Source organism: Rhincodon typus, chromosome 18 (genome assembly GCF_021869965.1).
Source record: "Rhincodon typus isolate 14 chromosome 18, sRhiTyp1.1, whole genome shotgun sequence".
In the NCBI taxonomy this organism is placed as follows: Eukaryota; Metazoa; Chordata; class Chondrichthyes; order Orectolobiformes; family Rhincodontidae; genus Rhincodon; species Rhincodon typus.
Window position 1 is genome coordinate 26616147 of NC_063349.1, and position 12903 is coordinate 26629049.

The window sequence follows — 12903 nt, forward strand, 5'->3', positions numbered from 1 at the left end:
GTTGATAAAACTTAATACATACTACCAACTGAGATACCAAGAATCTAAACCTTAATTATTCCTTAAGTTTATATGGTTCAATGACTTAGTGAATCAATGTGATGCATTCAGGGCTCATCAGATAAAGATTAGTAAAATTGAATTCCATAAATTACATTGCTCAGACAAAACATGGAAGGCTCAAATCATTTTTTTTTAATTAGAAATTATCAAGGGCTAATGGGCACTTACCTGCTGGAATTTCTGTTAGCAAACAATGAAAAACAAAATAGAGAAAATCCCATTTAAATTATTTTTTTGTAAAATATGAATTATCTGTGTACTGGCGAACTTACAACAGACCATAAATAGTAAAAACACAAAGATTTCAACTTTCTCCCAGTCAAGCAAAAGGCATCTCTTTGTCAGTCACTTCATTTAAATTTCCGACGCATTAAAAACATGAAGTCTTAAAATACATCACTCACTTCCTATATGACCTTAAAAGAGAAAAACGAAAAAAATAAAAATGCTGCTTCTGCTATTTGGCATGCAAGTAGTCCTGTGTTAAGGCTTCAGCAAATTGACACCTTATTTTTAGGGATGCCTGGTGCTATTTCTTGCATACCCTTCTGCACTTGTCATTGAATCTAAGAAAATTTACAGGCATAAGCATCATTTTGGAAGCAGAACTGCAATTAACTACACTATCACTTCATGCATACTCTATAACTTAAAAAAGCCTCATGATTTATAAATCTGTCAGACAAATAGATTTTATTGTTGAAATTTGCCACAAATAAATATTAAACGTATTAATTTTATTCATGGTCTTAACATCAAAAATATGACATTAGTAAAAAGCATTGATTGTCTTATTTAGTCAACTGTCGCAGCAAATTTGAATAAATAATTCCTGTGTTTGCCAACGTTATTGTGTTCAGTGTTCACAGAAAGTGTAAATACTTATCACAACATCATTGTATGTAAATGAGATGGTCAATGAGATTCCATAGTATTCATTAAGAATGACCTGGGAAACTCATTGGAAAACAAAATGAGTGTTGAAACCTTTTATTTGCAAATGGATGTTAAAAACCTCTATTCAAAGTAAAACGACTGACACATTTAAAACACTCATTTCGAAATAAACATTTAACTCAAAAGGTTACTCTTGCGAACACTCTGTTGTTTTACAATATATTTTACTATGAAATACAAAATATGGCAGATTTCAGTTACAGATGTCTTCAGAAAAATTGGATAGCAATTTATGGGAATAAATAGGATAGCCTCCGAACAACATACCAGATTAACCCAAGCCCATTAAATGGAATGCAGGCAACATGCCAACTTTGTGCTGCCTGCTTATCTCCATGATTGCTGTGTGCAGCCAGCACTAACTGTGTCATCCATTGGGAGCACATGTCAACAATGTTGAAAATCATAACTTGCCAGCATCACTTAAAGTTAGCTTACAGCTCTTAAAGAAGTGCATTGTGAGAGCAGTTAACAGTAAACCACATTTTGTGGGCCTGGAATTGCAGGTAGGCCTGGCCATGGAAGGACAGCAGATTTCTATCTATAAAAGACATGAGTGAACCAGCTGGGTTTCAAACTCTCAGATTCCAAAACTAACAAACAGCGTCTGCCCCAGTAGACACTTCATTTCTGCCAAAATGTGCCCAACTAAACTTGTTTCTTTTAAACTCTATTCTCCTTCCTTTAAACCACCTTGTCCAGTCTCTTTTCACCTACATCCTTGCTCTTTCAATTCATCACTTCAGCCCTTTCTAATTTTCTGGGCTTAACCATGTTCTCTTCACCTTGACCAGCCAAGTCTTCTACATCTCCATCTCCCAATTCTTCCTTGAGCTGAGACCTAACTGGTCTACATCCAGCACGTTCCTCCTCCACCTGGCCAAACTTATGACATAAGAACTTCTCTTTCATCTCCACACACTCCCTTACCCTTCAAATCAAATATGTTCCTCTGGCTATTTGTACGGGTCCTGCCTTTTGTGGGAAATATGGAACATTCTTCGTTACAGTTTAACTCAACCTCCCCCACTACTTCATCTCATACATTGACTCCTGTTTCAGTGCTATTTCCTATAATTGCCCTGAAATGTAAAATTCCATCAATTTGCTTCCAATTCCAATCCTTCTCTTACTTTCACTTGGTTCAACACTAACTCTTCTTTCTTTGGCTTGTCTGAATCCTACTATAAAACCATGTTTCACAACAAAAATGACCTTACTTATAAACTGGATTGAACTACAGGATATCTTTTTAAAAAAACTGACAGCAGTATTTTAAATGACCAAGACAACAGCTCTCAAAATGGCTGGACATTTACATAGCTTGATGTTGCAAATTACGAAGCTATCAGAAAGGAGTTTTGCTGTCTGAAAGTACCCTAGACTATCCACTCAAGTAAGTGTAAACGGCTGATCCCAAGAGCTCCTCAGGGACATTCACACATAATCCCTTTGCGGTAGGCAAAGACTGAACCGTTAAACTTGGGCAATGTTTTGGCTGAGGAGGGGGCTCCATTGACCATGTAATCTAATCATTATAAGCAACAGACTTTGAATGAGGGTTCTTCCCATTTACTGTACCATTGGCTAGTTCGTGGATGGTGGTCAAGCTAAAAGTTTTGTCTGAAACAGACTTCTCAGATATTGTGGCCAGTTCTCTGGCTTCAGTAAATGTTGATTGAACTACCATAAGCTTCATTGCAGCTGCCAGCCCTTAAATTGTCAGACTGTCTACCATTTGTGACTGTTTACTGCATTAAGTCTCAACGCTGGCATGTCCTTTGCGTTCAGCTGAGCTGTTTGCAACTTTGCCAAGGTCCTGTTCATCTCTAACAGATGTAGGTGTACAGCTGACAAAAGAATACATTTCAGGATGCCAATGTCTTTCCAATTCCCTGTGGTGCTGCTGCCCTTACCACAGAATAATCTCTCTCACCCGTCAAACTCCAGAGAGATGCCTGGAGATTTGCAAACTATGGTGGTCTGTTTTTCATTTTCTGCACTGCTAATGCAGCTCCAAAATGATTTCTCTCAGCACTTGTGACCCTCTGTAATACTGCCGGAGTTCAGCATCCTCCAGTGCAGCCCCATAATGGCATCCTGTTTTTTTTCGCATATTTTCTGCTGGAAAACCTTCTTTTCTTCCTGATTTCTGTAAATAGCTAAATCTACTGTAATGTTTTACTCATAGTAGTGAACTGATTTTTTTGGCAGCCCTGTGCTTTGTAAGCTTTCTGTCAGCATTCCCTCTCCACTGCCTGGTGCCTAGGTGAGCCCTGAACTTGTTCACTCACTAAGCACTGTGATGCAGATGGGCTGCTCTTCAAATCTTTCCCCCCACTTCTGTAGCTGGATAGATTGCTGACCTTTTTTTTTACGTGCAGCATTATTCTGCTTCACTTCAAGTGCTCCTTCACATATGTCTCCAATTCTGTGGCTATGGTCACCATTGCCATCTGTACTTAGATCAAGTGTAAGCTCAGGTCACTGAGCATTAACAGGCTTTACTGAACATCACTAAGAGAGAGAGAGAGAACATCTTCTGGAACCCTACAGACTCAGCGCACAGGATACAGGAGCACAATATGCTAGTCTACAGAGGAACACTGATGGAAACGCACAATAAAATGTTATTATGAAGCCTGCCAGCAAACCTACTGTCAATCTCAGTGGGTTACAAAGCAAAGTCGAGTAGAATCAATGACAACAATGCATCCCTCCCTGATGAGTTCAATGCATCCTACGCTCGTTTTGAGCAGAAGGTCAGTGAAATGATGTCACCTGCCCCGACAGCCTTGGTGTGCACCTGTACCCACAGTCACTGCCGTAGATGTCAGACCAGCTTCTTGAGTGTGAACCCATGGAAAGAAACTGTCCTGGATGGAGTCTCCAGCCATGCACTTTGAACCTGCACAGACCAGCTGGCGGGAGTATTTGCAGACATCTTTAACCTCTCCTTACTCCGATGTGAGGTTCCCACCTGCTTCAAGAAGACCACTGTCATCCCAGTGCCAACAAAAAAAAATCAGGCAACGTGCCTTAATAAATACCGCCCAGTGGTTGTGACATCTATCATTATGAAGTGCTTTGAGAGGTTAGTAATGGCATACATCGATTCCAGCCTCTCAGATTGCCCTGATTCACTACAACTTGCCCACTGTCGCAATAAGTCCACAGTTGACGCCATCTCTTTGACCCTATACTCATCCTTGGAACACCTGGATAACAAGGACAGATACGTCATACTCCTACATATTGACATTAGCTCCAGTTTCAACATCATTTTTCCAGCCAAACTCATCTCCAAATTCATCTCCAAATTCTGACACCTAGGACTCTGCTCCCTCTCTGCAAGTGGATCATCGGCTTCCTGACCGCAGACTGCAATCAGTAAGGATAGGCGCCAACACCTCCTCCACAATGATCCTTAACACCAGTGCCCCGCAAGGCAGCTTACTCAACCCCTTACTATAATCCTTATAAACTCACAACTGTGGGGCCAAATTCAACTCTAATTCCAGTTACAACTTTGCCGAGGACATCACCGAGCGGGTTGGATCTCAAGCAATGACAAGACACAGTACAGGAGACTGACAGAAAGCTTTGTGAGCTGATGTAAAGACAACAAACTCTCCCTCAATATTGGCAAAATGAAGGAGCTGGTCAACAACTTCAGGAAGCAGACCCCTGTCTGTCTCAATGGTGCTGAGGTGGAGATGTTTGAGAGCTTCAAGTTCCCAGGTGTAAATATCACCAACAAATATGTCCAGGCCAATCCACATCAACACTGCGGTTGAGAAAGTGCACCAATGCCTCTATGTCTTCAGACAGTTAAGGGAATTTGGCATGTCCACAATGACACTTACCAATTTTTATAGATGCACCACAGAAAGCATCCTATCCAGATGCATCACAGTTTGGTACGGCAACTGCTCTGCCCAAGACTGCAAGAAGTTAGAGTTGTGAACACAGCCCAGTCCAACATGCAAACCAGCCTTCCTTCCATTGACAAAAACAGAAACTGCTGGAAAAACTCAACAGGTCTGGCAGCATCTGTTGAGAGAAATCAGAGTTAACATTTCGAGTCCAGTGAACCTCAAACTTCAGAAAGGCTTTTTCCTTCCATTGACTCCACTTATATTTCCCTCTGCTTCAGGAAAGCAGCCAACATAATCAAAGATCCCTACCACCCCAATTATACTCTCCTCCACCCCCTTCCATTGGGCAGGAGTTACAAAAGTTTAAATACACATACCAACAGATTCAAGAACCGCTTCTTACCCGCCATTATCGGACTTGTGAATGGACTTCCCATGTATTAGAGTTGATATTTCTCTGCACCTTCTGCGTAACTGTAACATTGTATTCTGCATTCTGTTCTACTACCCTGATGTACTTAAGTAAGGTATGATTTTCACCGTATCTCAGTAGTGTAGTGGTTATAACAAGGTCAGCCAGGTGGAGCTCAGAATATGAGTTCGCTGACTGGACCAGATTAACAGCCCCAATCAGGAAACTCTGGCTGACAGATATAAACAGGGGTGTCAGAGGTTCTGCTCATTTTGAGAGCTGGCTCTGAGGAAGCTGGATCAGGGTCAAGGACTTTCCTTTGTAAATAAAAGGTGACTTGATGACAGGATACTGACCTCTGTGGAATTATTTCAGGCCCTTGTGACAATAATAAATCAAAACGAAAAAGTAACATAAAGTAGTCCAGTACAATTAGTCACAAGGCTCTAGACAAAACTTGGAAAGCGTCATTTCCAGCCTAGAAGTGGTGACGATCCCTGTTCAGACACTTGTAGCTCAACAAAGATGCAGCATCTGATGGCAAATGTCACAGCCTCCACTGCAGTGTAAGCAGCAGACAATCAATGTTTCAGTGCTACAGTGGAATTTCACATTACTGCTAGCACCATGGCTGAGGATTGTGAGGAAAAGAGTTTTGTAGTGTTACTGTATTCCAGCAATCTACCCTCCAACAAATTACTAAAACTGCAGAAATGGCAAGGCATTGAGTAGTAGTGGCCACGCCATGGAGTGGCAGTGCCTTCTTACAGTGTGAATTTGGGGTCCTCTAACAACAAAATTAGCATTAATCCTCTCACCATTGCAACTCTGTCAGAACACTTACTGCTGGCTGTCATTAAGCTTGTCCAGACAGATGCTATTTATGTTGAGCAGGTGCAATACGCAGTGTGATCTTCTAAAGCCAAAGTTGATTGAGATGGGGCATCTGCTGTCTCTTCCACCGAACTTCAGCAGCATTCTATCGACTAAGCTGCAGCCACTGGGTTAACACTGCTTAGGAGTACTGGGACAACCAAAGGCATAGTGAACACAGTTACTAATGGAATGCAGAGGTGTTTCGTTGGTTTTTGCATTCAACATAGTATGCTTTGTTTTTTAAATTTTATTTGGAACATTTATTTCATCATGACTTACATTTTTGCATTCTGGTCATGCTGGTCAGCGAGAGTGAAAGGAATGTGTTGGATTTTTGGTGTGTTGGTGAATGTTGGGTTGAGGTTCCTAATATTGCACTCAGTTTAGTTCTTTACTGAAAACCTGTGCAGAAGAAGTCTGACAGGACACATCTCCCTTCCTTTACTTCCTCTTCACCACTGCATGTCTCTCCTCCTGTTTGTTGTTCAAGCTGGTGACAAGAGCTCTCATGATATCAAAGTTCTGCAGTATACAGCTAACAACCATTAATCTTAGCACTTGCTCTGCCAAGTACTGTAGGGCTTATTGAAAGCTGTCCAAGCAGCAGACATGTTGATTCAAAATGCCAATAGTCTGTTCAATCACATTTTGTATAGCAGCATGGCATTCTCTGCATTCATGCGCACAGTCAGAATGAGTCATGTCATCAGCAGATAGTTCGCCACATGTAGTCAGCTTTTTGGTTGTTTCAGAGCCTTAAGTATTGCTGACACAGTAATCTGCTACAGACTGGAGGCAGCATGGCAGCTGTATTCCTATAGCGTAGTGGATATCTCGTTCACTTCACACACAAAAGATCTCCGGTTCAGAACTGGGCAGAAATATCTGGTCTGACTGCTGCCAGGATACTAGACACTGGCCTGCATGATTTGCTACCTATAGTCACAAACCGATTGGATATTGTGGAGGTGCTGGTGTTGGACTAGGTCAAAAAGCGTGCATGTGTGAGCGTGTGTGCGTGAGGGCAGGTGCGAGACTGAGTGTGAGATTGAGTGTGTGACTGAGAGTGCGTGTGAGTCCGTGAGTCTGTGTCAGTGCATCTGAGTGCACATGAGAGCATGTGAGAGTGCGAGACAGCATGTGTGTGAGCATGTGAGTGTGTGTGCATGTGTGTGAGAGAGTGTGTGAGAGTTATAATCCAACAAGTTTATTTGAAAACACGAGATTTCAGAGCGTTGCTCCTTCATCAGATGTAGTGAGAGAGGCATCAAGACACAGAATTTATAAGTAAAAGATCAAAAAAAAAACATACAATTGATGGGAATGTATTGAATAAACCTAAAATGGCTGGATGAGTCCCTCCTGTCAACTCTTTATTCAATTAGAAAGGAGATGCAGGTTTTGATTGATTAAAATGCAATCCCAGAATTTCTTTCAAGTCACTGCCCCGAGATAACTAAATGTTTTATCAATGTGTACAAGAGGTGACATCTCAGGTCAGACAATGCATTAGAATCTGTGTTTTAATCTGGAGTCAGACTGGTTTCATTTCCAAAGCAGGAATTTACGAAATGCCCCACTGACTGACTGACTATGTCTACAAATTGTGTGTTTTTTGAACAAAATAAAATGTACCTGCAAATGCAAATTCACTCCATAGAGTTGTGTGTGTGTGTGTGTGTGTGTGTGTGTGTGTGTGTGTGTGTGTGTGTGTGTGTGTGTGTGTGTGTGTGTGTGTGTGTGTGTGTGAGAGAGAGAGAGAGAGTGTGAGAGTGAGAGTGTGTGAGAGAGAGTGAGTGTGTATGTGCACGTGTGCGTGTGTGTGTTTGAGAGAGAGTGCGTGAGTGTGAGTGAGTATATGTGTGTGAGAGAGTGAGAGTGTGAGCGGGTGTGTGCGTGAGGGCGTGTGCAAGACTAAGTGTGTGACTGAGGGTGCATGTAAGTGCGTGAGTGCACATGAGAGCGTGCAAGAGTGCGAGTGAGCGTGTACGTGAGCTTGAGTGTGTGTGCATGTGTGTGAGAGTGTGTGAGATTGACTGTGCGTGAGTGTGTGTGTGAGAGTGAGTAAATGTGTGTAACTGTGCAAGTGTGTGTGTATGTGTATGCGTGCACGGGTGCAAGAGGGAGGGTGTGCATGTATGTGCGCGTGTGTGAGAGAGAGAGTGTACAGTGTGGTGGGGTCACCTGTAGTGCGACATGACCCAAGATCCCGGTTGAGGCCGTCCTCATGGGTACGAACCTTGGCTATCAGCCTCTGCTTGGTGACTCTGTGTTGTTGTGTATCCCAAAGTCCACTTTGGAGGACGTTTACCCGAGGAACCGAGGCCGAATGTCCTTGACCGCTGAAGTGCTCCCCCACTGGGAGGGAACATCCCTGTCTGTCGATTGTTGCACAGAGCCCATTCATCCGTTGTTATAGGGTCTGCAATGTATGAGATAGACAATGTTGGCTGAGTCACATGAGTATCTGCCATGCTCATGTGTGGTGTTCCCACGTGCAGTGGTAGTGTCCATGTCAATGATCTGACATGTCTTGAGGAGATTGCCATGGCAGGTTGTGTGGTGTTGTGGCCACTGTCATCCTGAAGGCTGGGTAGTTTGCTGCGAACAATGGTCTGTTTAAGGTTGGCCGTTGTTTGAAGGCGAGAAGTGGAGGTGTGGGGAAGATCTTGGCGAGGTGCTCATCATCATTGGTAATGTGTTGAAGACTGCGAAGAACATGGCGTAGTTTCTCTGTTCCAGGGAAGTACTGGACAATGAAGGGTACTCTATCAGAAGTATCCCGTATCTATCTTCTGAGGAGGTCATTACGGTTTCTTGCTGTGGCCCGTCGGAACTGGTAATCGATGAGTTGAGCATCGTATCCCATTCTTAGAGGGCATCCTCGTATACATCTCTGATAAAATCTTTAGTTATCTCGGGGCAGTGACTTGAAAGAAATTCTGGGATTTGCATTTTAATCATTCAAAATCTGCATCTCCTTTCTAACAGATTAAAGATTTTACAGAATGGAGTCAGCCAGCCATTTTAGGTTTATTCGATAAACTTGCATCAGTTGGATAATCTTTTACTTATAAATTCTGTGTCTTGATGCCTCTCTCACCACACCTGATGAAGGAGCAATGCCCCAAAAGCTAGTGTTTTCAAATAAACTTGTTGGACTATAACCTGGTTTTGTGTGATTCTTGACCCGATTGGATCTTGAGTGAATGGAATTCCTTCAGGTTCCAATAGAGGGCAGAGTTGATATATGCAGTCAGTACACCCTACATCTGCAATCTGAGCAAAACCCTCATTTGCTCCTTTTGCAGCTGCTCTCAAAAAGATAAAAACATACTTTTATCTCAATGAAGAGGGTCTCAGTGATATTTCTTCACAATAATAGACAGCAAACTGCAAGATGTTGCAAACATGCCCAATCTGGAAGGAGCTAAATGCAGAGAGGTTTATCACAAAGGTCACTTTCACAGTCACTAGCAATGTGATCCTTGCCTGCTCTAAGGTGGTGGTTTTGGCTGCAGCCAGCCGTAAATTTCAGTGAAAACATCCTTATGAAATAGAGTCCTTTCACACATGTTCCTTGCTAAGGTTCTTTGAAAATTCTTTCCTAAACATCTGGAATGGACAAACCCTTTTGATGACAACTCTTCATCCCTCCTCCTGCTTCCATTAAAGCGACCTGTCCTGATTTACATGGTCCTGTTCATTCTCCAATTTGGGCATTACTCCAAGCTGAAGGGCTACTAGTCCACCATGTCTGGGAACAGCTGATTTGTACAGAAGCCTCAAAGTCAGCAAAAAGTCATTCAGCATCTCCCTCACCACTCGCTGTGAATTTTGCAATTTTAATTAGCTAAAGAAAGTAGTAAACAGTTGCAAAATCATAGCAACAACCAGAAGAAATTAACTAACAACAATTGTTGTTAGATGGTGATTCCTTTAAATTGTGCTGTTCGGGTCATTCGTTGAATATATGTTTTGTTGTGCAAGGTTAAGAAACAGCATTAGCCAGTATGTTGAGCTCAAAGTACTGACATCATATCAATACTGTGTACTGATTGGCTCTGCATACTTTTGGTGGCCATTCTGTGCTTGCACTAATGCCCTTACACAATGGCATTCCGTGTTATTCACCCCAAAAGTTTACTTTTCAATCTACATAATATCCATATTTGACTATTGTAATATAAAGTGATGTCAGATACACAATCATATTAGGTGGAGTAGAACTGTCCACAAACTTGTAATTTATCTTTATTTCTTATATAATACCAATGGAAAGACAAATACCAGGAAAACAGATAAATTTCAGTACTAAAGCTCGGACCCAAATACTAATCTCACTTCTCCTTACTAGTGGATTAAAATTTTCCTACCTTATTCTTTGCTTTTTGTAAAATGATAACCATTTCATGCTTTGGTACAAATCACTTCAGCAGTGAATGGTAACATTGAAGCCTAAACAGACGTTTATATACAATCAATTCAATACATGTCCACGAACAGTATACTGGGGAAAATGTAAATTATTCCACATTACTAATTATGGCATTGGACTCATCGCACACTCAAATATCAATGTAGCAGCCAAATAAATGTGTTTCAATTTCTAATTTTCTTTCAGTATACATTCAAAATCACTTTTGAGAAAAATTAAAATTAATATTAATCAGGGCACTTGTAATTAAACAGAAAAATAAGCCAGCAATGCCATCCACATTTTAGAAACAGGGAAATATGAAGACCCAATGCAGAGTTTTGTTGAATTTTTTGTCTAAAGTCTTTCTGCCAAAGTTAAACGGGGGTCCGTTCAGTTATTGGACAACCTGGTACGTCAAATGCATGCAAATATACTCACGTACAAGAAAGAAATGCCTTTGGTTTGTTTGTTTCTTTTTATGCTACTGTACAGAACCGAACTGCTTTAGTGACTATGTACGTATATAAAGATACTTTAATCAATAAAGTACATGTTTGAAAAAAAATTGTGCCATTGAGGTGTGGAAAAGTCCGCGCTGGATATTGGAGTAATTTTCCACTTTGGTTTTCTAGTATTCATATTCATATGTACTGAGTGAGAGGTGTACTGATACTCCTTCCACCTCAAGTTAACAATGTTTCTTAAATGCTATCTTAAAGATTACGTCCTACTACATCACCATGACTTTCCTGAATGAGGTTAATTAAATAATGACTTCCAGGATATTACTGCTGCTAAATTTCTTCAATTTGAACCTAATTCCTGGATGTGTCCAGGCAAAGATCTAACCTTCTTTGTCTAATAATGTCAACAAGTTACTAATTTTCTCCTGAAATAACACACAGTCAAATTAAAGAAAAAAAACTTGCTGGTACGTAGTGACATTCATAGCTTCAGGATAGCCCACTGCGCTTTCAAAAGAATAAATTATTGTTGAAGAATAGTTAGACATCACTGTCCCATGTCATACCTCAGTGGGATAGTGCACTGCAAATCAGGACCCACTATTCCTGGATTCATCACAAAAAGATTTTATAAAAATACACAAAACTCCCCAATGTACTGTAACTGTCTTTTACTCCCAGGCTAACAGAAAACTGGTGTGTACTTAACAAGGATTACTATTTATTACAGATAAATAGATTTTAGATGCAAGCAAAAACACACACACTGTCTCTCTCTCATACACACACACACACACACACACACAAAACAACTTGTCCACTCGGCGATATTCTGGAGCTCACTGGCATCCCTTGCACCTGTGTGCCATCTTGAAAGGACCATTCTGCACCCAAACAAGGACTGTGAGCCCTGAGTTGTCCCGCACAGTTCTTGACATTTGCCATGAACACGGCAGACAGGGGAAAATCAGTGCCAGGTTTTGCAGGCAGGGTTCTGAGAGCCCTGCTTTATCAGCGTAGTGCCAACCCAGGACCATTAAGAGCAGCAGTGGAGGCCACAACATCAGACCATGCCAATCTGCCTCAAGATTGCCACCCAAGTTAAAGCAGTTTCAGCTATCTAGAAGAACGTCCAGCACTTTAGGAAGCAGGTCAATGTCCTTCTCCACTTCACCAAGGTATGTTCCACCAACCTCTTTCTGATTCCTCACACTCACTCTGTCTCTGTTACTGTCCCCACCTCTTTCCAAGGCTCATGCTCTATCACTCTCACTATTGCCTGCCATATCTTCCCCATGTGCTCTCACCCACTTTAACCTCTGACTGCATGCCCTCTGCATTGTCTCCTCACTCACTCGGGTCATCTCCCCTCCTGCACCAACAGTGGTGGCTGTGGTGCCCACTTTCATTTCCTCTAATACCTGCCTCTCTCTCATTCCTGAAGGCAAACAGTCGACATAAGCCAGAAAGAGTCAAGATAGGTGGTGGGCTGCCTGACATTAGGCTTCTCACTCCTTATGAGCAGAGGATCCTGACTCTGATAGCCCCAAGTAGGGACTGGGCTGATATTGAAGGCTTACTGTGCAAGTAAGCCTCTAAGTGAAGGCTATTCCCCTTAACTGACTAAACCCAACAAGCTTCATGTTTCCACTAAATGGGTCAGCAAGCCAGCAGTAATATGAGCCTGGTACCTTTGGCTGAAGGAACAAAGCACAAAAGGGCAAGGTAAGCCAATTCAAAGCAGGGATGCTGTGAACATGCAGGTAAACTCAGAGTGAGTGAGTACAATGAGAGCAGACAAAGAGCGTGGAGACGCAGCCTGGTCCAGTCCAT

At 41.9% G+C, this 12903-nt stretch overlaps 1 protein-coding gene across 1 annotated transcript in view; it reads right to left on the reverse strand.

Moving 5' to 3' along the window:
- kcnq1.2 (potassium voltage-gated channel, KQT-like subfamily, member 1.2) overlaps positions 1-12903 on the reverse strand; it is a 337327-nt gene that overhangs the window by 180256 nt on the left and 144168 nt on the right. Inside the window, exon 15 of the mRNA XM_048607651.1 lies at positions 232-243. Within this exon, the coding sequence (XP_048463608.1) occupies positions 232-243 (12 nt within the window). The remainder of the gene's footprint in view (positions 1-231; positions 244-12903) is intronic.